Here is a 27384-nt window from a genome sequence, read left to right as displayed (position 1 = left end):
TTAGTCTATGTTAACACTTTCACTTCCACAGTGCTGACCTCCTCTGTGGTGTGCAAGAACAGTACTGCTTTGACAAACATTTCCTTTTGAATTAGTGTTTTCTGGGGAGCGAGGGGGTTTAGCAGTAACATCACTGTAACAGTCAAATGATCATAATGAAATGCTGCAGGAATCTAAGGACTCCACTTAATTATTTGGTCCTGCAGAGTTTAAACTAATCACAATAATTAAATATATATATGTATCATACTTTTGAGTTTGATCCTCATGTCAGAACCTGCATGACGTTGGATTTTGAATAACATTTTTGGAAACAAAGATTTAGGGAAGGACAGGTATTCCGTGGAAAAGATAGAAAGGTCATATCATTTAGATCATTACACACCAACACTTCTGCTTGATATGCTTTTTTCACACTCTAACACACACACACAGACACACACCACCTACAGACACCAGGAGGCCTCATTAATGCTTTATCCTTTCTGTTCCTCTTTGGCAAAGTCACCTTTGCTGCAGGGACCAATGACGGACAACGGCATAATTGGCCTGAGCCGACCAGCAGTGCGTTGGGAATGTCTGGGTCTTGATAAGTGGTGTGTGCATGTGTGTGAATGTTACTTTGACCCCGGTAATGCTGCACAGTGGGCAGAAAAGTGGCTGATGTCACATCGAATCAGTGGATGCAGCTGTCTGCGCTGATGATGAAGAGGGTGGGGTATTAAGGGGGTTCCTAGTGGGAGTACATTGGACGCTTTCAACACTCCATCCACTGCCAGTTCTCCGCTGCATCTCACCTAAAGCAATATTTCTGCCTAAACGTATCCAGAGACCATTCAGTCTGTTGATGCCAAGAAAAATCCTAAAGTTTTAGGCCAGTTCATGAGGGTACTACAGAAACCCCTTAACAGAACTCCCCTTGGAGGTCAGGGAGTATCATACAAAGTCTCCCAGTACCATACCATCATGTAGTTTAGCTGCTGTGAACTTTTTTAAACCAACCAATTTAATAACATAACAGTTGTATTTTAATACAGCTGTAGTTCATTCAATTTTTATTAGCATTAGAGTTAGCATTGCAACTAAATTCCTTTTAATTTCCTCCTTTACAAACGTAATGACTTTTATACAGATTGTTATTCAGTTTGCAATAAACAGAACAAAATGTAACTATTGTTGTTAGAACAACATATCACTTTCGTCTCGTTCTTTTTTTCTTTTACCTTTACCCACACAGCATCAGCTGACCTGTACTACACACTGCTGCCCATCATTCAATTCTTACTGGCTGCTGAAGCACCGCAGACCTGAGTGTGGCAGACAGAGAGGGGCCAACAGGAAACCAGGGCCTTTCACTTTGATCTCTGGACTGCAGCCCATTTAAATGTTTGTCTTTGAGATGTAGACGTTTAATTTTGGCCTGATGGGTTCCAGGCTCTTTGGGTTTAGCATGGTATGTCGGATGTAGGAGTGTTTACACAGTCTCCCTCCTGCTCTCCTGGTGCTGAAATAAGTGCATTAAGATGGATGGATTTACTTAGTCTCTAACCTTGGGATTTGGGGAACAAACTCTGAATGACCTCTTTGTACTGCTGAAGGGGACTGAAGGAGAGTGACCCACACTGCCGCTGTGTGTGTCAGTTGCTTCTGCACCAACAGGCCCATTTACAACATCCTAAAACTGGTCCTCCATCAACAAACTTCTACAAAATGGGCACCAACTAGACACTGGGCCTCACATACACTGTTTACCCCAAAGAGTTACCTGCCAGAAACTCCATAACTGGACCTGACTGTTTTCACTTATTACAGTTTACCTGTGTATTTTTAAACTAAACGGTTAAAGATTATTTTTTCTAAGATGAATAAATATACTACAGCAGGAAGAATGATTTAAAGAAAAAATAATCTGACGGATCGCTTTCTTTAATTGAGGTTAGGAGCAACCAGCCGTGATCAATACAAACGTTTACATAAATTGCTGAAAAGCTGCAGCTGGACAAATTGTAATTTTACCACTAAAAACAACAAAGTTAATGTGAGCTGCAGACGGGGGCAATTGTTTGCAGCAGCGAGGCACTAAATCAGCCTGTGTTTCCCTTGATTTGTTAACCTTTGTGTGGCTGTGTCAGCAGAAGAAGCATGGCTGAAACGGCCCCTTTTGTGGTCATGAAATACAGCCTCGCTGGCTGTGTAGTTGCATCTACTGAAAGGAGAGGGGAGGGGGTCCCGCTCAGCAGCACAGGATATTGAGCTTCCTTTACCCTTTAGAGATACATTAACAGCCCTAGTAGGGGATGAATACGCAATAGAAGCAAAGACCACTGGGTAAACACTTGGAATCTGCTTAAGTGATCCAGGGTTCAGAGTTAAGTCCTGTAGGCCACGAGGTTGTTTTTTTTTCTTTCTTTCATGAAACATGCAAATTTAATATCAAAAGAGCATTTTGATATGTGTTAAGCTTGTGCTTAAGCCAAAAAGGCAACAGAGCTTTATTCCAGCAGTTATGTCTGAAAGGGAGGGAGCAGTGGCCTCTGGATGACCTCACAGCCCCAGGCAGGCGAAAAAGAAGACGTCCATGACTGCAGCCTTTCCTCAAAATGCACAAAAGGCCAATGGTAGTCAGGTCATCTTTCCACTGTGTATCAGGTCAAGTTCCACAGGCAGCCCTGATTTCTTGACACACCAACCCACACAGACGGCAGAGGTCAACACCGGGGCAGTGCAGGGAGCCTGGGGCAGTAAACCAACACTTGTGCTGTGAAAGGCCAACCTTCTCTTTCCAGTCCAGTGAATGAGTTAAGGACCTGCCTGGGTGATTTGTGGCATCAATGTTGCTCTCTATATCACTTCAGTTTACAGCAGGTGGTGGCCAACAGCCTGCTAATACACACAGCTCCAACACCAGCCGTCCTCACAGGAAGCTGAGAGAACGATGCAGAAATAGAGAAAAACAAGTCCTCAGCTGCCTCCCACACAGCAGCAATATGCTCAAAGGCAATTTTGCTGCCGGCAGCGCTCTCTATGACAATCCAGGGAGCTCTTCAGCTCTGATATCTGCCACAAAAGTTCACCTCCGCTTCTCTCTTTTCACAATTTTTTTTTAAACAATGTCATCAATGCTGCAAATTACAGCTTCTATGCACTCAGTATTCTCTGCCTCGGTGACAGGCGCACTCAAGCCTGACACACTTCACCGGCGGCGCTCTTCATGCCGATGTCAGCCTGGGGTCTCACTGTAGCACCGCTTCATTTTCACATTAACTCCAGTAAAGCATGCTGGAATCAGTGTTATGCTGAGGAGGAAACTGAGAATCACTACACCCTACACCCCAATTCACCCCCACGCTGTACTCGCTCTCACATTACTGCAGATGGTATTTCACCTGGGATGAGAATCTCAATATTTTAAAGCAGATTGGAAAAACAACTTAAACGTGCACACTCTTTGGTGAGAAAATTAAGTGAGTTACACTTTTACGGCAACGTGACACAGTTCATGTATGTGCACGCAATAAGGATATTTTGGTTTAGATATGACATCATTGAAGAATAATAATTTGTTTACACTAGACCAGGATATGTGTTTAGTAACTGCTACGGACGGCAATGGACGGCTAGTGGTGGTAAGAACAACCTGGTCATCGGTTAAACAGAGATCAACAATGTTAAACGGTCACTGCAGTGGTAGCTGCTGATGGTGATCTGTAGCTTCTCCAAGCAATCATTCTGTTTTAAACAGACTATCTCCGGAAGCACAAGGCAGCGTCAGCAGTTCACTGATGAGAACATTTTCATGTCTCCTCTTGATGAATTGCACTGCAGAGCTTTTTAAATGTCATCTAGCATTATCTTTATCTACACAACAAACAATACACACCGAGTCCTGCGGCTGCAGTGCAATGACCTGCAGTAGCTCAGTCTTCAGGACAGCCTGAGGACTGACAGTATCTTGACGGATGGGATTGTAACTGGGTGACAAGATATTACTGCCCTGGGACACAGCTTTAATCATTTGATAGATCTGTCTGCGGGGCCCGGGGATGACACATTGCTGTGGCCTGCCACTACAGGTATCTGTGCTCCAGTGGCCTCCCCAAACAACGTGGCCTGGTTAAAGATTTTACACTCTGCCCTGAAAGGAGAACAGGCTCTGGTGAAGTCTGACAGGCTGCTAATAGAGAACAGCACAGCTTTTTGACTCCAGCTTGTTCTCCTGCGGAACACATGAATCACGATAGTCTGCCGACAACCTGCAGGCATATCAGCGACCGTGTTAATTGCAGCTAGCATTTAATGACTCCGAGTTAATGAAATCCTTTCCTGGGCAGTGAACTGAACCCAGGATTAGACAGAAAAAGAGAGAGAGGAAGAGCAGAAGAGTGATCATGACTTAATGCTCCACATTAGACACACACATAGACAAATGTGCACAGCTGACAACCAAGGCCCTGAGGTGATGCTGACAAAAGTGGGAGGGAAAATAACATCACATAAGTCGGATTACTTTTTGCGTGTGTCTGTTTTAGACTTTGTTTAAAAAACACTTTTGAAGGAGACATTAAAACGACACATCAATACGGTGATTATTGAGCAGTAAAACATGAGCTTAGTCTTCAGAGATCTGACGTCGCCCCTGGCCATGTCAAATCCTGTTGCAGTGAAAGCATAAATTCATCTTCAGAAAATCTCTGAGTGAGCAGCTGAATAAAATGACATCCTCCTCACTAATATAATAACAATAATAATAGAATAGGTCATTTTTGTCTGTTTTAGACTTGGTTTAAAACACTTTTGAAGAAAGAAGAATCATCATAAAATAATACTTATAATAATAAAATATGTATTGCACTTTAAATTAGCATTATTGGGAATAATATTTTTCAGATTTTATTTTCAGTACGGCAGTTGAACCCCCCTCTCCCCTCCCCATCTTTGCTGTTTGTCTATGACTTGTGAATTCAAACAGGGAATGACTCACAACTAACCTGCTCTGCAAATACACAATTATATCTTTATTTACCATTCCTACTCTGTAGAAGCTGTTGCTTTGTTGCAAATCGGTTTTGCATGTCATGTCAGGGTTTTGTGGGGCCTACGTTCAACCCTAAAGCTAAATAAACATCAATGCAGCATCAATAATTTGCCAAAACAGCAAAAACAAATACAGACTTCGTGCACCTGCCTTTGGGCAAATATTGACATTCATCTTCCCACCAACGAACCTGTCTTGCTGTTTTTGTTGGAATCATTGCCGGTGCAATGTTTTGGTAGCATTATAGCCCTGGTAATCCCCTCTAACAAAAACCTTCTGACTCTTTAATCTTAACACCAACCTCCATAAAAATACCAGGGCTCCGTGCCTTTGCTGCACCTGGATTTTTTACTCGCTTTTTGCTATAGCAGCAGGAATTAGCATATGGCAGGAGAAGAGGAGGGGACAGATAGGGTAAAAGAGAAGAAAAGAGGGGACATTTAAATGGAAATAGGGGCCAGGAGAGTGGACTACCATGCAACTGAGAGAAAGCGTATTTTTGTACTGTTTCTCCACTCAGGTCCTTTCATTTAGGGGGAGAGAGGGCGGCTTTCTGTTGATTTAGGCAACACAAAGGGGGCCTTAATCCTTTCAAGGGAACCAAATAAGTCCACAGAGAAGCACGTTCAAAAGGAAACCTCCCTGTCAAGCAAGGCCATTGAGCCTTCCCAAAGGATGCCACAAATCAAGCCCTGAAGGGAATCAAAGGCCAGAATGTGGGAAATGTGCTTGGAAGTCTACACAGAGAGAATAGTGCGGAGAAAAGAGGGGAGGTACACAGACCTGTCATCAGAAGTCGGCCCTGTTTCTGCCACAGCCCTGAAGGGGTCGTAACCCTCATCTCTGAGACGTCCCCCTGCCCTGCACGCTAACCCACCATTACAGAGGAATGTCCATTCACGCAGGGCACCTCCATTATCCCTGCATCGTAGCAAAAGAGGCTGCTTCTAACAGCGAATTAGTGACTTAATAATGAGGTCACATGTGGTGCTGGCACACTGAGGCAATAAGCAGATGCCCTTCCTGCCCTCGCCTTACTTCCCGCCGCCGCAGTGGCACATCATTGTTGTGCGTCCGTCTTGCAAATGTGAATGCATATCAGGACATTTGCAACAAGCGTCACAGTGGTTCTGTGTCATTTCAAAACACAAGTTCATACATATTTTTAAAAAAAACAACATACGTCTGCATTTGCTGTGTTTTTTTTTTTTTTGCTTTAGTTTGTTTACCTCAGGTGAATAAAAACAACTGAGCTTTTTTTTTTATTAACGCTGTGCAAATTTTCATCTGGATCTGATGTATCATACAAAACTATCAATGCACAGCGGCAAAGAAACACAATTTAATTTCCACAACATCACCTCAGCGGAGCGACAAATATACAAAATAATATGTTTACCTTTAACTGCAGCTGTGCTGAAAAAATTCTCCGAGGCAGCATCAGAGACCTGGAAGAGACAAGAATGGGAAAAAGTTGAATAAAAAAGATAAATAAACATAAAATTATTTTCAACTTTCCATATAAATTCAGAGAATATACCATTGTGTTAGAACAAACTGATTTATAATCTGAAATCTACACATTTGTATTTTAGAGCAAATCTTTCACCCAAACTGTCTATTCTTGGTCATTAAACACCATTGTCATGTGAATACTAAACGATATTGTATTACCACAACAAATGTCAAGGTTAAATGTACTCCTATTTAGACCCCGCCACATCCAGCATGCAGACCGTCACACCCTAACCATGTCTAGAATTATTCAGGTAACCTGAGCATCATCACTATCATCAAACCAATCATTGAACAAAACAAGCGGCTCTTCACATTCAGGCCACTTGATGGCACTGTTGCTCTGCCAGGAATAGACCCATCCTTTCTCCGAGCCCGGCTCGGAAACTATCAGCGTGCTGGAATAAAATGTGAGTGAAATGGAAATAAAACCCGGATTCGCCATTTCATTCGAACAAAAGTAAAATGCAAGTTTCATTTTCAACCGACGAAATTTCAAGAAAACATTAGGTGAAATATCACTGTAATAATACTAACAATAATGAGCGCAGGTTTTAACAGGACACCACCCGTAGAACCACACATGGAGAATAAGGAGACAGTTTTCTCTAAACAACAACGATCGATTCAATATGCGATTCTTGATTTTTTTTTGTCCTAACTTCGACCTAATTTGCACACATGATGCAAGGTTACATTCCACTTTGACGGCACCTTAATATGCCCCTGCTGCTCGAAACCGTTGTAATGACAATGGTGTTCGGATCGGTCGTGTTCTGATAGCCCAAGTGCTATGACTATATATGCAAACACAAGTGTGCATATAAACAATTAGTCTCCGATGTGGGGAATTATCTCTATAAAAGACCTGTGTTAATGGTCTGGTTGGACGCGGAGCGAATGTAAACAATGAAAGCTCGGGTAAAAATGACAGCAGGTGTTGATCCTGGAATACAAAAATAGCATAAAGTAGTTTTTATTTTTGAAGGCTAGTGCAGGCGTCCACACACTGACAAATAAATCTAACATAAGAAAGCGATCAGCGCTCATACCTCCGAAGTGGTCAGGTCGGCGAGAAGGCAAACAAGTCAGGGTATTAGTTTCTCGGTCTGCTAAATATGTCCTTGTCTGACATTCTGCATTTCAAATCGAATAATCCACACAGCAGGAGGTGAAGTCTACTCCTTTTACATGGAGGACATCCATGCGGAGAGTCGAGGCTTTCCAAGAAAAAAAAAATCCAAAGCCGCTCACAAAGCTACAGCGCCTTTTGGACAAAGGGAAGCATGTGTCTGAACACGGAGAGCTTCAGTGTCCACAGCGAGCAGCCCAAATTCACTCTTCTTCATCTGCCTTGGTACACAACGGAGTTCTGAACAGGTAAATTCTCCTGCGGGAAATATCCGTGAGAGGAACAAACGGGATCCGTGTGTTTATGTGTCGGTGCACGGAGACGGGCTGCGTCCGATGGAGCAAACCAATCCAACAAAGCGCACAGCCAGTTTGATGCGTACAAATACGTACACGGAGAGTAGATAACGCACAAAAAAGTGGCCACAAAAATAATCAGCAAGTAGAAGCCCACTGTGTCCGTGTGTTCAGCTGAGGAGACCGTCTGTGGCTGATCCCGGTCGTTGGCACAGCAAAGCCTCTCCCCATCCGCTCCCAGTCAGCAGACAAACTCCCATTCATCCACAGACTGACTGCCCCGCTGCTGCTGCTGCTGCTGCTGCTGCTGATGCCTGGATCCTCCCACTTCCTGATTTACACATGGACTTAGATGCACAGCCTCGGTCGTGCTCCTTCGCAAGACTAACACGCGCGATTTTGGCCTTTAGAAAAGCATTGAGGTCACGGAGGCGCACATCGGTGTCCTTACCTTCTGCGTAAATGACGCGAAAAAGGGAAGAGAAAAGCGCACCAGAGCTGGATAAGGAAGCAGGCGAGAGAGAGAGAGAGAGAGAGAGAGGGACAGAGGGTGAATGTGAGTGGAAAAGAGAAAGAAGGGCGAAGGGAGGGGGAGCTGAATGAAAAAATATATTCTTTCTTTCCTCCTGCACTGAGTGAGGTGATGTCAGCCACTAATGAATTCCCCAGTAGGGTGCTGCTACCGTGAGGGGAGGAAAAACAAAACGCTCCTTTATAAACAGCATGCACCTCCTCACAGCCCACAGGCTGTGTTTTCCTGTTGGATCAGCTCCCACTGCACTGGCCTGAAGGGAGGTCAGCCGACACTAGGGAAAGCACTCGGAGTCATCCAGCCTTCAGTGTGAGCTTTGAGCTCCGGCTGGCCCACCCTGACGGAGCTGGGACTTAACGAGCTTCCACTCTGACACTGCGCACATCAATTACAACAACCACGTTTCTAATTATGGCTTAACGTCACCAAGCCCTGGGAGGATTCTCTCTATCTACTGGTTGGGGTCACAACACATCAGTCTTGCAGGAATTGGACTTTGAGTTGTTCTACTCTGTCTTTTTTGGCACGGTGCACCTTTTTAAAAAAGGTCTGTTTGGTTAAGAATCACATAGAAGATCTGAAGGTTGAAAGTTATTTTGTCATGAGAAGCAGTGATGCTCCTCCCTGATGTTGGAGAGTCCAGGAGTTGGTCTGGTGCTGCTGTGTTCTGGGCTCAAATCTAGCCAGTCAACCAAAGTCTTCAAAACCTTTCAAAATATTTTGAATTTACATTTATTTCAAAGCCGATTAGAACGCACCAGTCACCCAGGGCGCCACCTGCTGAGGGTGGCAGCTGCCACAAGCCCTCACAAAAAACAACATATCTACAGTAAAATAAGTATTAAATATTTAATAATTTGCAACTCTCCCTTTTAGTCATGCTTAGTCTGAAATTTGTATGAATGAAAATTACTAGCTATTCCCGGCAATAACTTAATCCTACACTTAAACTTTGCATTCCGTTTTTGCATCATATTGTACTGTTTTGTATTGTTTAAACATTTCTAAATAGTCACACAACCGTAACTGCAACTTTCTTTCTTTTTTTAAATTGTTATTTATTTTGAATATTATTTAAGTGAGTGTTTTATAGTGTATTTCTCTTAGGGCACCAAAAAGGCTAGAGCCTCTGCCTACATGATCATGTGTTCTTTATGTAAGAGGACTCATGTTTATGTAATGTGTAGATGTGTACATTGTTTACTGAAACTGCAAAATAACCACCGACTGCCAATCGTACAGTCAATCATTATTGATAACAACAGTGAAATGACTCAGCTCTGCACCACAAATCAGAAACAAACATGTTTTAAATGAGACGCAATGGTATAGAAATTTGTAGTTAGGCCGCAAGGTTTGATCCTGTGATCAAATCTCATGTGTTTGAAGCAGAGATTGTGATGAAACATTTAGAACACACAGTGGTTTGGCTTCAAACACGAGTCACGGCCGACATCGAGGAAGGTATTTACCCAACTGCCACCGAGAGAAAATGGCTACCAGTCATTTCCGGACGCCTGTGCAGCAACAGCAGCAGCAGCAGCGGCGGTGGCGGCAGCAGCAATGAACGAGCTGCTGTTCTCTATTTTAAATGGCCATTATCAGATTTGAGAGGGACCACAAGTCTGTGATTAGAGCTACACTGCCAAACAATCAGCGTCCACATCTCTCACCGCACATTATTTTTAATTCAAATGAGACGCTGACAGTGACGAACATGCACATACAAAATGAGAAGCCTGCTCAGTTTTACCGTGGAAAAACCATCAGCCTCGCTGCAGAACGAAACGCAGAGATCAAACGCAGTGTCTGGATGTATGCTTCGTAGCTCAGTAATTGCTGTCTAGGCACGTAAGTTCTGTCTCCCAACAATCAGCTTCACACTGACATTTTGTCATCTTTTATTCTTTTTTTTGGACACTGATTCTCCACTTCAAAGACACCAGAGGCAAAACCACAACTATGGGTTAATTTTACAGGAACTCTCTCTCTTAGATTACAATCACAGGGGACCAGCTTGTCTTTATGAGCCTTCCTGCCATTATGCCAAATCTACCCTCATTTAAAATATCACTGATAAGTGTAACATGAGTGCTGGCAATGGGATAGGCTAAAAGCTTTTATTATGTTTGCCTGCTGACAAGCTCTGTCTCAGCTTTACAGAAGTGAAAAGGCCTTTCATGTATTCAGACTCACAAGGCAAAGGCTGAGAGAAAACATTTTTTTTGTTTTCTGGAAACACATTTTTTGGGGCTTGATATAACAAGTCGATGGGCATTCTTTTCAGTTTCAACTCACTGTGACAACTTTGCTAGAATCAGAAAAGTAACTTGGTGAGTCTACAGCTAGGCTGTACAATCATAGCAGACCGTTGACTCATCATCACATCAACCATAGCAGGACCAGGAGATTCTTTAACTATCAGACATGTTAACACTAACAACAGCTAACTAGCTATGTCTAGTCAGTGGTGGACATATTAACTGCCCTGTGGGGCTGGACTGACGTCAGACGAGTGTCTGACCTGAGGTTAAAGCCTCCACACATAAACACAGGCCTGGTGTTGAGATGGCATTTAAAACTACGGCAGTGTGTGAGAATAACACATTCTAATCTACACAGATCTGTTAATGTGATCAATACATTTATTTCAACAGCCCAAAATAAAAACAACCATGATAATATTAATGACCACAACAACAATGACCGTCTTCCTCATCATCATCATCACAGCTTGTGCATAAGAAGTCAGCTACATAACAAATACCATTGTGTTTAGCCACTTGTTCATTAAAATATAAACCTCTGACTTGGGTTAGGGTTCAGCCAACACTGAGTACAGTTCTGCTGAGCACCTCAAGTCTTTAACTTGACATAATCTAACTGTAGAAATAGAAAAGTTACTAATACAAGACTCAGACTATTTAAGTGTTAATATAAGTGGATGGGTGTGGTTTTGGTGAGTTGCATCTATAAATGTCTATACTAGAAAATGTGTCCTGAATAGAACTTGGTTGAAGCCCTGCAGTGGTCTCAGTTTATATTCTGATGATTATTTTCTCTACAGACACATCTTTTAACCAAACTTTGCTCTGTCATCACTAGAAAGAACTACAGCTTAAAGAATGTGCTTCAAATTTTAGAACAATGTAATAAACAAAGCAACATTTTAGTGGTAGTTGAAGTGAAGCAAAATAACAAGAAAAACACACACACACGTTACTTTGGTTTACATAGGGCCATAATGTGTCTTTTATGGTAATCCAGTTATGTTTTCTTATATGGACCCACTTACATTCTGAAATCATGGTTAAAAATAATAAATTGAAAGACATGGCACGACTGAGTATCTGTGAACCATGAAATGTTTCCATTTGCACACATTAACTGACATGTTTTAATTTACCCACATCTCCACGTCCAGCTGCCTGAGCCAAATGGGGGAGGTTAGGGTTTGTTGTTTAGCTATTATTTTTGTCTACAGTCATTACATATGACCTTATCTCTGCGAGCCCTGCACTGACTCTAATCTCTAGCTCCGACGCCCCCTCACCCCTCACTTCCCTCACCTCCGTCACCCCCAATCCCTCCTTACAAAAAGCACTGACATACCCTTTCTTGGCAGTTCCTCAGACGTGTAGCCAGATATAAATTAATCTGTCACTCATCGCTCGCATTAATGTAGGGATGACACATGACATCACAGGCAAACACACAATATATAAAATAATGATGGAAAAAATGAATAAACTGGGACACCAAAGTGAGCCAGATGAAGCAGCATGTGAAAGATTTAAAGGTTTGCAAAACCAGAAATAATATCCCAAAACAATACAAAAAAAATCTGTGTTATATGTTAGTATTTCATCTGAACTAATTCAAATGTTCCCTGTGATGGCACATGTAAAAAGCACCGTTGGTGAGTTGAGGAGAAACCTTTAAAACTCGAGGCTTGAACTGATAAAAGTGTCCAACTGATACTTTCGCAAACCCTTTGTGAGGCAATAAAACATCTTGAGCTCGGAGATATGAAGCTTACCTCACGTATCAGCTGGGAAAAAGAGAAGAAGGAGAAGAATTTTCTCTGGTTGTTAAAAGCCTGTAGAGACTGTGTTATCTGCTTAACTGTATCTGCTTATCTCCCTGTGGTCCCTGAAAGCCGGCCGGGGCCGCACCAGTTCAAGATAAACGGCCTGATCAATAGCAGACATTATCTACATCTGGTAGGCAATAATCAGATCCAGTTGACATTGCCAACACAGAAAGAAGTGGGCTGTCAGTAGGAAGAAACCTACTTCAGTGACCATCAGTATAATGTCACTGCCAAGGGACTCACTCAGAAAAACAATGCAGAGAAGAAAATTGGTTTAACCTTCCCTGTTTCAAAAGCTTTGGTTACGTCCCTAATGCATCCTCCGCCCACAGCACGTGCACACACGCACACGTATACATACACACACACACACACAAACAAACACCACTGCTCTGCTCAGTCACTAGGGAAATAGGAGACCCTTTTGCCTAAATTACAGACATTGCCATGGAATGTGGGCTGTGGGCTGTGATGCCGAGGATAATTTCAGACCAGTCAATCATGTCCTCCCTCTCTAACTGAAAGAAGCATATGTGCCGCCCGCCTCAAAACAACACACGCACACATGCAGAATAGAAGCAGGGAAGGAGAAGGGAGAAGCTAACACAGAAGCATGATTTACCTTTAACATTTCCCTTTAATGTCAGAATAATTACTTATTTGCAAATTATTTTAAATGCCAAATCTGCATCCATATTTATGCAGCTGTCACTAACTGTTTACATAGCCATTTTCTGGACCGGGAAATGAAATGTCTCAGCTTTTAGAGCAAAAAACCAAACAACTTATGAAAGACAAATTTGAATTTTAATGTGGATTTAAAGGTTGGAATGTCAAAGTTACACAGATACATTTAAGGTCTGAAGTGTTCATGCCCACACCAAGAAAGTGGGCAAAATGAATGTCTTCACTTTAATATACAGGGCTCCTCAAACAAAGTCGGAATTCAGCTCCACATTGTAATGTAACTAGATTTTCACTGCAAGTCGGATCTTATGTACACAAGTACTGTAGCTTAGTCACTCATGTATACTAACACAATGGTAACATCATAATCTAGGTCATCAAAAGAGTTGGACTTAAGCTTCGAAGCCATAATAAAGGGTAAAAGGATCCCAACAATAACAACATAAACAAAACAAATCAAATGCAGCACAATCTAATCAATGGCGTACAACTGGCGACAAAGTTGTCCTCCATGTTTAGTACTGCATGACGACATATTCATTCAACTTTCCACCAACTAGTTCCGCCGTATGTAGGAATGATGAAACAAGACATAACGAGGAAACAGGACATCGTGAACCGGGCAACATCTGTTATAGTACACAGCGAAAGTCTTCTGACTGACGGAAGAGTCCAGACTCCATGTGCACAACAACAAACTGCAGTGTCATGGATACACTGCAAACACCACAATTGATGCGAATCACTTTGGTGAAAAACTTTGCTGAAAAACTGCCACGATGCTTTAATCTGTCGACCAGTGAGTAAGAAATCTGGCTGGAGATTTCAAAGTGGAATTTAAAACTGGCACTGACATCCTATCTGTCTCTGAATAAAGTCTCCTGACTCTTTCAACACTTGAAATGATAGTACTGGAGAGTGGAAAAAGATGCCACCCCAGCCCTTGTTTTATGGCAAAATACATGGAATTCTGGGAGTTGCATGGACATGCGTCAGACGCATCTGTGAACCAACAATGTCCTGCACCGGGTGACAATAGACACAATAGATACAAAAGCCTAAAAATCACATCTTGTAGCACTGTGTACCAGGAGCACAATCGACCATAGTAACTAACAATAAATACATTATTGTGTAAATGAGTTAATTTGATCTTGACGTTCCGTCATGTGACTGCTGTCAATCATAACTGAAGCTCTAATGACTGTTTGTGTCACTGTGGGCCTCAGTGCACAGTAAATCCATTCCTGCACTTTAGAGTGTGTATTGTGCAGTTTGATCACTAAGGCTACATTTAAGTATTAGATTAAAACCATGAGCTAAAACTCCATGGTAAAAAGATCCGATCAGATCCTGGAGCAAAAAAAACTGATTGGTGTCATTTTATCCCAGTCACATTAAAAGGGAACTCATGAGCCTCTTTTAATTTGATCCTGAATTCTCTCTGAAGTTCTAGAGCCACAACCCAGATGGATCTATTCCTAACAGATAACACGACCAACCTCTGGCTTTCATGCAGGCTCAGTAGACATCTATTAGAAACCGCTGCAGTCGCCCCCAAACGGCTTTAATTTAATACCAACGAAGAGCAAAGCACTGGCACTAACATTGTTTTTTTTTCCTTTTCTTATTTTCCCTTTGCATAGCAATAGGAACAAGAGATCGAGAAAACAAGGAGAGGCCGAGGGAAAGGAAAGCAGACCAAAAAGGACGAGATACGAAATTACAGAAAAGATGGAAGAGCCGGCCAAACAGGCAGGTAAGAGGAAGGAGGAGCGGTGCTGAGGAACAGCCTCCCAAGTCTCCAGACAGGAACAACCACAGGACAGCGCAGAGAAAATCACTGGCACTGTGATGCATTAAAACCTATCTGACTCTCTGCAGACCCCGGAGCAATTTACCCAGCTAGAAGAGTCTGGTCTTAGGGATTAGACCTCTGACATGCTCCGTCAAGACCATTCTGTCAGGTGCAGACAGACAGAGACAGCCCCTGTGCCACCCCCGCCTGTTCCTCCTCCCCCTCCCCTCCAGCCCCACTTCAACAAGCCTCTCTAAGGCTCTCTCTCGTTCTCTCTCTCTGCTCAACAGCCTCAGAGTGGGGGCCTGATGATAGGTTCTATAGGGGGACACAAGATGGGCCTCGGACATCAAAAGCCAGCAGGGTGACAGACATCAGGGAGGTCTGGGCCGTTCCTCCCCCACCTCCCTTCTTCTCTTTCTATCCCTGTCCTGTTCTCTTTTCATATTATCCCAGGCCCCCACTGGCCATTGAGTGGTTTCTAATTGCAGTTTGCAAAGTCGTGAGCTAAATGCAGTTTTTGTTCCGGCTTCCGTTATCGTTCCGTGAGGGAGAAAGCGATGGGAAAACAGAGACATGGGATGTTTGTACAAGGTGAACAAGATACCTGACACGACACAGAAGAGGGAGATCATCATCAAGACCAGGACCTCCGAATGAGAATGGAGCTGGAATACTGATGGTATGTGTTGATGTTTATTTCAGGTGGTGGACGTGGGAGTTACTGTATAACTTATCTCTTCATTTTACACTCTGGAGTAAAAAAAACAACTGCATTCTTTAGTAGTTGGATTGTAGTAGTATATGTGAAGGACATTATGGTTTGGAAATGGTCTGTGTGTGTGTGTGTGTGTGTGTTTCTGCTCATACGTGTGTGGCTGTCTGAGTCTCCATCATGTGACAGTGTGTTTGAGCATGTTGGAGTCCTGAGAGACCCTTCTGTGTCACCCCAGAATGTGGGGAAGGCTGAGCAAGAAGGGGATAATGTGTAAATGTGTGTGTGTGTGTGTGTGTGTGAGCAGACAGCATTTTCACATGTGAATCTTCTCCTTTTCCCTAATGGCGTTCCTACAGTGGAAAAGCTAGCTTGGTGGTTTGTGACCTGCATGTGAATCTGGTCGCGGGGCACAGACTGGGGCCATGACTGGACTGCAGGGGGTCTGTCTGTTGATAGGAACTGGAGGCCTCGTCTACTTTGAAGCCCTGTATATTTAAATATTTCATGACCTCCTCATCTACAGCGACTTTTATCAGATTTATGCTCTGGCTTGTGGCTGCCTTTAATTAATAGCTCAGACTCAGGAGTTGTGTTGATTTAATGGCCACATCCGGAAGACAGATGTCTTCCTGGCTTTTCTTTTTTTTTTTTGTTGGCATATCTGGCATATGATCTCGTTAAGGGTTAGTAACAATTACATCAATTACAGATAAGCTAAGTGTGTCAAAGCCACAACATGATGTTTACAATAATTAGCATGCGGCGTTATCAGCAGTGATGGTAATCAGCGCGGGTTTCTGGTGCTTCACAAGATCACAGGGCTTTTAGTCTGTCATTATGGATAAAAGGCCACTGACTGAAGACAGACCTGTAGCTGTCACATCTGATAGCAGCTCATGCGGCTGCTGCTGTGCTTCAGCTGAAGCAAACTAGGCTTGACAGTGGACTTTATAAAAATGTCAAATAAATTGTAGTGATATAAAAAAAAAGACAAAAGAGAGAAATCACCACGCACCGTCGCCACTGTCAAAGTTCTCACACAGTATCACTTTAAACTGCTCTTCAAAGGCTTCATGACAACACACATGCCTTAAACCGCCCCGGTTATTGAATTAGCACTTGAACAATGTATGTTTCCAGACGTGGAGTGTAGCACGTCATGTGTCAGTACATTTCCATGTGGGCATGTGCTGTCATGGCACAGGCACTAGTCTGGAACTGTCTATGGAGGTTTGGCAACCAGAACATAAGGCCCCACTTGTCTGCTTGCAATAGAGATGCCTTTGAAAGCGGCCTGTATCTGCCTGTGGGACACATTCCACGCTTTCCTCCACAAACTCTGTGCCGCCGTTAGGCTCTGGGTCCTAAATGTGCACATTGTGAGACTGCCCTGCTGGCTGCCTGACAGCAGCTCTTTCACTAAGGGGTTATTTGAGTGGATCCAGGCTCCCGGAGCACAAATAAAGTGTGTTTTTCCAACTGAAAGTGTGTGATACAGTTTAAATGAATGTGGTGTTTGTTTACGAAATTGCCGCCGATGATTCACCTATGAATCAGTTTTTAATAAAGTGGCACTAGATGAAAGGTCAAGTGTCAGTCAGTGTTAGTGGTCACAGACTGACGTGGACACTTTAAATGTGTTGTCAGTAACTGTACCGTCACATCAGTGGGGTCCAAGAGGGAACAATCAGTGTCAGAGCAACACAAGCAACAGTAAAGAGCAGGCGCTAACCCAATCATTAGAGCCTGTGTACACAGGGCTTAGCATGTAGTGTTTACCAACACAAGGTATATGATCTGGGACGGCCTCAGACAGGGACACGTTCTTCAAACAATTTACATTAGGAATAATATTTTTGTAATTATTAAACATGTTTAAACCATTATTAAACATGCAACTTTATATATATGACACTTGTTTGTTTACCTACATACAATGGTGATCTGCAATACGTTTTGCACTGAAATGATACACAACAAGTATGCGTGCACAGAGACAGGCAATTAATCATGCTATTGGCTGCACACAAACACACACATCATGGCTGCCTGCAGGAGGTGTCCTCCTGAGAGCCCCGAGGTGACAGATGTGTCAAAACAACATATTGGTTTCACTCCGTTTTGCTGTGGTGTTGCTTTGTTTCTAATTCAGCTGAAAAAAAACAAAAAACAAACAACCCACAATACATTGGACCTCATTTGCTCTGCATATTGCTGATGCATTTTTTACAAGTCGCTCGGTAAAACACCGTGTTCCATGACATTAAAAAGCAATTTAGCACTCCAAGGATTAAGAGCGCATGTTAAATCGAAGGCTACACTTGGCGTGGGTATTAAAAATTGAGTGGCTTCTCGTATTAAGCAGACTGAACGATGCGCACAACTTTTAAATTGACGAAATGGAATCTTTTAGCATTACTAATTCATCCAAGGAAAAATTGTGGTTGCGCTTTGCTTCACTGTTAACATCCTAAATATAGGAATGACCAAGGCTGGGAGTTGAAGTTGTGCTTTGTCTCGTGAGTAGTGTGAATATCATGTGGATGTCGTCAGCAGAGATCGTTTATTTGAACCAGCATTGGTCGGTGTTTTCATTGGAGCCTGTTCTTTTCCCTTTGATTTTAAGGTCGTTTTATATGCTGGTTTTATAGGTGCACATAACATCACTAATTAAAGCTTAACTAAAGAGAAAATTGCCATCTCATATGAACATCATTGATCTTTTTGAAATTAAGTGAATCACAGAAGATCTAAGCTTTGCCCAGACCTGGTTAAAAATAAAAGAGAAAAGTGTGGGTCTGTGGGAAAATACCCTTGTTCCAGTCACTGCTGATTCCGACATGTCTTCTTAACTACACCAAGAAAACAATGGAAGAGAGCGGATGAAAAGATCAGGATGAATAATAATTTCCTGGACCGTGGCCCCACTTAAACATAATGATAGATGCTAATGATGCCTGTAATTACCGTCCCTAAAGTGGTGATAATTACAATTCTTTTATAGCTCTTTATCTGCGGCCAATCTTGGTAATGATTGCCAGAGGTCAAATACTTACAATCAGTCACTGTTTGACCTTTGAAAGCACCAACATAATAAAGCTCAGCAGGACAAGGCAGGCCTCCTGCTTCTTTTTAGTCACTATTATTACAAACAGTGAGATTGTGTACAGATGTTGGTTCAGGGCCAAACATTACATGTCATCTGCTGCGTGAACTGTTTAACCTGTGTTGAGTTAGTTAGTTAAAGGCAGCAGTTCTTCAATAACTCCTGTGGGTTTATCTGTCTTTTTAGCTGCTGAATATTAGAGATTTACACCTGTTAGCTGCTAGCTATCAGCCTCTGACATGGTGCTGGGAGGATAGCACAAAGTTCTTTTACCACAGCCTTTTCACTGCAACAGTGCTCCGAGATTAACCCCACATAAGTCATACAGAAACGTGTGAGCTAATCAAGTGAGAGCTGCTGAAATCACCACCAAGATCTCTGGAATAAAGGAACACAAATTAACAGCACTGTTTTAGAAAAACAAGACCTCACGTGTTATTGTTGGATCATCTGAACAGCAAATGAATTGATGCTGGCCCCGCTCCCCTGCTACATGGCACAGATTACGACCGTGTTACACCAAATGCCTGATAATGCAATCAAGCAGCTCTGGAGCTCAGTAATTCTCCAGCGTCTGCTGTAATGAAGGGAGAATTAAGCCATTCCCTCAGTGTCTGACTAACCCTCTGATGAGACCTTTATCACAGGCAGACAGAAAATTCAAAATTCAATCACTCATCTGTAGACATGAGCACACTTGACTTATGGCTTCACCAGAGGTTTCATCACACACATTGTAAGACCTGTGTCCTTTAGGTCGTATAGGTTTTGACAATAAAGCTACAACTGTATATTCATTTTTGCATTTATATGTATTTACAGGACTTAATTACCGGCACACACAAATCGCATCACCGAATTTCGCATGGCAGCAACTCAATGCATTGGCATAGGTGAAAATAGTCGAGCCGAGCTGCTCAAGACACACATAAGGAATAAAAGGAGAGAACAGTATGGTGAGAATGTGACATTTTTAGAATTTACCAACGGTCGGAAAAAGAGAAAATATAGTCAGCTGCAGTTCTCTGAGCAAAAACCGTCTTGTTAGTGTCACAGTTGTCACAGATAAAAATTGTCAGACCTGATTATACCTGAAGGTTGAAAAGCAGCTGTATCCCAAAGAGGCACCCTGTACACAAATAAGTACAACTTTAGACAAACATCCAGATTTGTGGGCGTTCTCTGCACACTTACAGGCGTGGATGACTCAGTCAAAGTCATGTTACCTAATAAAATTAACAAGTTATAAAATAACATTGTAGGAAAGAGGATCACGACAGATAACAATCTTCACTGAGACTGATGTTTTTATACTAGAATGGGCAAGATTCTTCTGAGTTTTAGTTAATATTTTCTGTCATCTTGGCAAAGGCCACAACCCGCTTTTTGATTATGTTGAAATGACTATTTTAACAATAAAAATAAATCTGGTGTAACTCTAACTTTCACCAGTATGTGGCATATTCCTATTGGTAAGACAAGGCAAAACACCTAACTAGTGAAGTTGCCATGTGATAGGTCCTTGGTTAAAATCCATACTTGCCTCAATCCTCAAAAGTTAATCAAAGAGGGGAGAGTGGTGAAAAATCACCCATCTACGGGTCTCAATCCAATGATTGTAAACCATTGATCTAAACTACTTATAAGTAGCACAGGCAAACATGTTACACACAGTTCTACACAGCAGATAATTTTGTTTTCGCCACTGACCAAAATATATCTTGTGGTAGAAATAATTTAACAGTCTTCAAAAGTCTGAGCTGCAGCTCATTTAAAAGAGTCTGCAGCCGACAGCATCGAGCTTATATCACCTACCCAGAAATAGGAAATAAATAAAAGCCCAGACAAGGACGAGGTGATGAAAAGAACCAGAGGCAGAGCTAAAGGTCCTTTTACTTAGAGAAAAATGCAATTAGGTTTTCATTTAGAGAGCTGGAAACTGAACGAAGCAAAGAAGTCAAAGCCTGAATCAAAATCAACCACCATACATTCCCTTTTCTGAACACCGAGGCACTTGATTGGACAGTTTGCTCTTAGCTGTACGTGTTTATGGCTATGTACAATGGCAAGAGGGCATTACCAGAACCTTTGCTTTCAAAGGAAACAACACTTATTCTTATCCATGGAGAGCACATAGAGAAGTGTAGCTTAGTAATGTACTGGAGGCAGATATGCTGCGAAGAGAATCGAGTGGTTCACAATAAAATGTAAACGCTAAAGTCATCAGACTCCAGTGTGAAGAAGACCAGACATCACACACTGTGTTTAGGGACACAAGTATGGATGCCACACGACTCAGCTCCTGTACCAATATGGAAGTCGTTGTGCATCGATGTTAGTCATCTTGGCTACTTAACCTCAACTCCAAGCACCTCTGCTCTCCGTGCTGTTGCGGCTGTCGTAGACTGCTTCAATCTTTTGTCAAGTGTAGACCTGCGGGGGGCAGTAGTCCAGTGATGGCAGCTTTACTGTCACCAGGTAGGGAGCAAACCTTCAACAACCTTGATTTTTCACTACTCTCCCCCCTGCTCTGTTGTGACATACCTTGTGAAAGCAGCTAGGGTTACAACAACAATCTGATTTTGCACAAGAACGTAGGCTTGTAGTCTTGAAAACAATGATAATGATCTGAAAAGAAAGGATTTTATTATTGCATTAGCTGCAGGGAACCTGAGTGTTCAGCAAATGAGTGCAGTCAAAGAAAGTGCAGCAGAGCTCCTAATTGCTGGAACTGCACCAGGAGACTTGATGATTTGTGACATCTTATCCGCTGCTCTCTGTTAGCACTAATAACTGTTAATTAACAATAGCAGGGATGTCAGAGAGGGGAGGGCGCGAGAGAGAACGCACACACACACAGTATTAACGGTGGTAGAGATGATGGAAAGGTCAGAGTTCCTGTTGTTGCTGTAATGCTAATGTGCACAATCAAGCCATGAGGCTAGTGAACACACAAAATAACAGCAATGTCGTTATTGTGCTTTTAGATCGATCCGACCGTGTAAATCTGTTAGCCCTAATTGCTCCGTTAAGACAGAAAACAAAGTCAATGTTCCGTTCCAAAGCTGGCTCCTATTTCCAAAGCAGATGTTCACAGATGTTGTTTTTGTCATCGAGAAGCATCAGCATCTGCAATCAAGCTCTTTAGCAAAATGACAAGGGAACGCATGTGTTCAGTGCTATCCTCATTAAAAGAAAAGTGCCTGCTGTGGCCTTTCCCTCCTGTGTGACTACAGGTAGAGGGATTTGTAGACGTACAGCCCCTGGGAACAATGCTGAGAGTTTGTTCAATGTCATTATGACAGCTAGGCCATAATAATGATATACCCAGTCCTCAAGGGTCCAGGCTAGTAGTGCACGGATAATCTAATCCCAATTGTCATGTGACCTTTTGCAATCACATAACGGCACAAAAGGCACAATTTATGATTTCATTTAAATTAAATGTTACAACCTCTTCTCTGGTTTAGTGGAACGTGTTTCCATATACGTATCATCTCCTTTGATTTTGTGTGTGTGTGTGCGCGCGCGCTCATGTATGTGTATGGTTGTGCAGTCTGCAGTGTAAAAAATGTGGATAATGAGCAGTAACATGACGAGCAAGCTAAGGCAGAACCGGTGGCAGTGGAAAAAGCAAAGTGTCAGCCGTCTGGGGATGTTATGGATTCAGACACAGCAACAACCAACAAAACGATGGAGGGGCAGAAACTGGCAAAGTCAGTTGCTATGCAAAATGGAAAGATCCACCAAACTGTCTCGGCACCAAAGACAGAATAAAGAAATGTACGATGAATGAAGAGTGAAGGCAGTTTGTTATTAAACTAATATCATGTATTAGCCAGTGTGTGTTTTAATGGCATCTTTTGGTTAAAACCTGTAATTTGTTTAGTCCATTTGTTTTGATTAACAAATTCATAAAATGTTGAACAGATCTTACTTTATGTTGATGATAACATTGACTGAGTGCAAGACTAAACATAACACAACTACATGCAACACAGCAAAAAATCAAAAGAACCCTGTTCTGCGGCCGGTAGCACATTTGCCCAAGGGCAACAAATTTGCTGGGTTGAATCCTGGCATGGGCGGATGTCACTTCTGTGTGGAGTTTCCGTGCAGTGATTTTGTTTTGGGTTTTCTTTCCTTCTGTTAAAAGACATGCAGATTTGGTACTAGGTTATAAACTCGACAGAGCTCCTAATTGCTGGAACGGCACCAGGAGACTTGATGATTTGTGACATCTTATCCGCTGCTCTCTGTTAGCACTAATAACTGTTAATTAACAATAGCAGGGATGTCAGAGAGGGGAGAGATGCCAGCGAGAGGAACAAACACACAAACACACACAGCAGTCTCTTGGGTGGTTTGAAATGAAGACATGAAGACATTGTATAAGACTGGATAGACTCTGTATTGACCATCAGTGACCATTGGGGGAACTGTAGTTTATCTCTTTATCTGATGTCAAAGATGTGTAGAAATCTGCAATGTATATATGTAAATATCAATACATCTAACATAACGTATATACAGATTCTGAGTCCCAATCTTGTGCCTAGGGTTTTCTCTATTTTGACCTGTCTAACTAAAGCTGGTACAGCTAGAATCGCTGAGATCAGTGGTGAAATTGTTGAAGGCTGGTTCTACATCTAAACAGCTGTCATGTTTCATGAACCCAGCCTTGCCCTCACTTGGAGAGCCAGAGCTGTCTTGACAAACACAAACGGAGCTCCACTGTTATTACTGTGTTTCCAGCCCTCCTCCAGTGCTTACTCTGGTGACAGCGACACAAAGAGACATGAAGAGCTCGGCCCTGGGAGTAGATAAACAAAGAATGCCATCGCATGTCATTCTTGCTTGGCTGATGCACTGGTTAGAAATTGAGTGATGGCTGGGAGGCACACACACACACACACACTGGCATGTCTCCAGTAATGGATTTCATTTGTCCCTGACATGCCTCGGTCAAGCCTTCGACTTTAGATGTCCTGTGTTAAATACCCAGGGCAAACAGGGTGATACATTCAGATGTACACATTCAAAATTTCAATTGAATCCTCTCCAGTCTATTAAGCTCCAGGATACAGTGCGGCCCAGAGAAAAGGAGAATCCTGTCAGACAGGAAATGGAGCAAACAGACAGACAAGCTGGCAAGTCGCTCATTGTTATTTTACCGGCGCTTCAGAGTGTGCTTGTCACTGCAAAAAGCCTGAGTGAAGGACATGGAAGATCAGACTGCTGTCGGCTCAACAGAGGAGGGAGCGCTGTATGTTTTGTTTAGTCCTACGGTACTGCTCTCCTTTCACACTTCAAGGTAAAACCCTGAAGCACAGTTCAAGCTGTGGAGCTAGGTGGGCATAGGCTTTCACTTCCCTTCTTCAATTTGACAAGACAAGTTCTCTGGGACCTTGGCGGATACTTTCTGTATTCCACAAACAAAAGTAGAAAGACCGTGATAATCAAAATGTTCTTTGATTTAGAGCTCAGTGTCCTTAAAGATAACAAGTCAAACTAAAAACATCCAAGGAATGTCATGTGTTATGGTTTTGACACGTCTACCAGGCCTACACTGCCAACGGAGTGTGATCTAAAGTGTACACAGTATGAGATGTCTTACTGACACGCATCACTTTTGTTTTCATTTCGACAAATAACCGCTGCTGTTGACATTGTCTTTCTGCCAACCAGAGGAATGACAGGACTGCATGTTACAAAGCTAATTAAACAAATCTTCATACCATGACAAGATGCTCAAATTTGTGGAGTTGTCAAGCCCCCAAAAAAGGAACAGGTGTGTGAAAAAAAATATGATGTACAGACAAGAAGATGTTATGTGCCTGGCACCAATCTTTTGCTTTTAATCTCATGGAAGAGTTGTGAGAAAGTTATTGATTTAAACGTCTCTATGCTTGTGCCCATGTAATGCTTGTATTGATCTACACAACATTGCCTCTAGCTGTACTCCAGGATGTATGCACATTCCAAAGACAACTCTTTTGAGAACAGCCGTGAGTGAGTGAGTGAACAATAACACTGGCTGCCTCTCCACTATTTTCCTCCCAGGCGATGTCTTTCAAGAGTGAAGGACAAGTGTGACAAAAGTGAAGTGAAGGGCCAGATGTGCTCTTATTGTTCAAGACCTGAAAAAGTCCAAGGTAAGAAACCTGAAGAGGCTTTCTGTCTGAGGAAAGGGCTTTTCAAGTCAGCCTCACTCTCTCATCTTTTGCCTGTCTTTTCCTTTCATAATGTGTATGGTGTGACCTCTAAGTATGAAAAGTGACCCGAGTCTTACTCATAGGCCTGACACCCACTGATAGACGACTAACGCTTGAAAGGTCAGGGCAGGCGAGACAGGGAACACCTGCTTCCCAACAGCACTAACACTTCACCGAGTGCTGAGAAGAACTGCGGGAGCATGGATCAGGTTATTGTAGATGGGCAGGAACACCGGAGAGGAAAACAAAGTTGTTGTCAATCAAAAGAACTTGAAAGCAGCAGAAGGGAAGCAAAGCACAAAGGTGGAAATTCCTCCAGTGAGCCAGCAGGAGATAAACATGAATAGGGTGACTGAGGTTTACTGAGCATGCCCTCGTCTTCCAGTGGACCTGTAATCTAAACTTTCAGTATCAATATTGATTTTGGAAAGGTTAAATAGGAAGTTTGAAATATTTTTGAAGCTTCTATTCGCAAATCCATTAATTAATATGTTGACACAGCTAAAAAAACATTTCTATGAAATCAAAACCTCTTGACTCACATTAGCTTCAAAAGGGAGTTTGGGTCTTCTCATCCGTCTGCAGTATTTGTTAGCTCAAGATTCATTGCCCCACCATGTCAAGTCAGGATATAAACTGTCAGCTTTGAAACAGTTTATGGTTTCAGTCAACCAGTGAAAAATGATGGGCAGGCAGAGTTAAAACTACAAACAAAATAAATGGATGATGTACTCCACCAATAATAATCTGTGTTCCTGTTTGTACACAAGTGAACTCAGGAAAACACCATGGGCTTAGAGGAAAAAGCCACACATTCCATGATAACATGCCAGCTTATATCTGGCTCAACGCAAGCACAAGTTTCTAATCTTCAAAAGCCGGGTTTATAAGTGTATAATGAGTAAGACCACAATAGAAAAACAAACCATTTATCTTCCTCCCCTGGAGAGTAAGTAAAACCATATGGGTAGTGCGGGTCAGATCCCAACATCTGGGCAGCATAACAGAATCAAAGCCAAGTGGTGCTATGGACCTCAGTGAACCACAGCAACCTTTACCTGCCCTCAAAGAACTTTACTACTCCGTAAAAAAAACAGCTTGGAACCATGTTCTCCTGAGTGTCTGGGTCCCACTTCACTTTTTCCACCATAATTGCTAATCAAAAGAGGACCATCAGCAGACCATGAGCACGGTCCACAGCAGTAATCACTGGCAGCTGGCAGTTTGACTTACGTAAAACCAGCTGGTGGAGACCATGGCAAATTCCTGTAAAACTGTTGCTTCAAAATTATGTGGGAGGTCACAGACAGTATCATCCTGGTAGGCATTTGCATCACAATATGTCATAAGAGAAGGTAACTGTAACTAATGGTCACATCTAAATTTAACCTTTTTTTTTGTCGTTTTGAGAATACCCGTGAAATGGTCAATTCAACAGCACTTAACTGCTCTGTGTTTTCTATGCATACAATAAAGAAAAATTCACATCAGAATAAACAGACTGAGAAGCTGTGGAGCTGGATCTTTCTCTGTGATGATGGTTCAGCTGCAATTTACTGGCTGGATAGTGATATGAATCCAACAAAGGGGAGAATTGATGCATGCCTGGAGGTACAATCATGTATTTTAATGCTCAGCAAAGATAAGGTTGAGCCCTGAGAATACTAGTCCTCTGGGAGGAGTACAGGGTGGGGCCGCCTCCCTTATGTCCAATCACATTATGCCAGAAGGGCTGTGGTCATGCTAATTTATTTCTGAGTGGTCCTTGGGGAGATTGTCCTGTCATAAAGACCCTGTCAGTCCCTCCTCTGAGTGGGCGCAGCAGTCTGCAAGCACTGAGTCCCTGGAGAAGTGAGCCCTACAGGCATATTCTAGGGAGCAATAATGTCACTGTCAGCTGTCTAGGCACCTTATGGGCTTAAGCCCGCTGCAGACAGGCTAGGAACAGCAGTTTGGCATGACTTGACACATGGCATAATCCAAGTTAAGTTGGGGATAAAGCTGCAAATAGAGGATGGATACCTTGCTCTGCCCTTCCATTTCTTTCTTTCCCCAATGCAGTCTGTGTAATGGCCCTACACAGTTTCAGGTCCCCATCCTGGGAAGCAGATAGTTCCTCATTAGAGCAGCCCTAGGAGGGAGCTGCTGGCTTGTCAACATGAAGCCCAGGAACAGGCAGGCAGCTACCTCCATTCAGTTGCACCAGAATAATGCCAAATAAACTGCTAGGAGCCTATGAGACTCACAAGAAACCGCT

At 42.6% G+C, this 27384-nt stretch overlaps 1 protein-coding gene across 10 annotated transcripts in view; it reads right to left on the bottom strand.

The window, feature by feature from the left end:
• Positions 1-27384, bottom strand: part of auts2a (activator of transcription and developmental regulator AUTS2 a) — a 224219-nt gene that overhangs the window by 25000 nt on the left and 171835 nt on the right. For all 10 annotated transcript variants that reach the window (XR_003052957.1, XM_025065800.1, XM_025065801.1 and 7 more), the window contains one exon: positions 6435-6483. Coding sequence is in view for 9 of the 10 variants with exons in the window: in XM_025065800.1 (XP_024921568.1) it covers positions 6435-6483 (49 nt within the window). In the remaining variant the exon portion in view is untranslated. The remainder of the gene's footprint in view (positions 1-6434; positions 6484-27384) is intronic.

This window comes from Cynoglossus semilaevis, chromosome 19 (assembly GCF_000523025.1).
Source record: "Cynoglossus semilaevis isolate Cse_v1.0 chromosome 19, Cse_v1.0, whole genome shotgun sequence".
NCBI classification, from domain to species: Eukaryota; Metazoa; Chordata; class Actinopteri; order Pleuronectiformes; family Cynoglossidae; genus Cynoglossus; species Cynoglossus semilaevis.
This window is presented reverse-complemented; position numbering and strand designations above follow the sequence as displayed.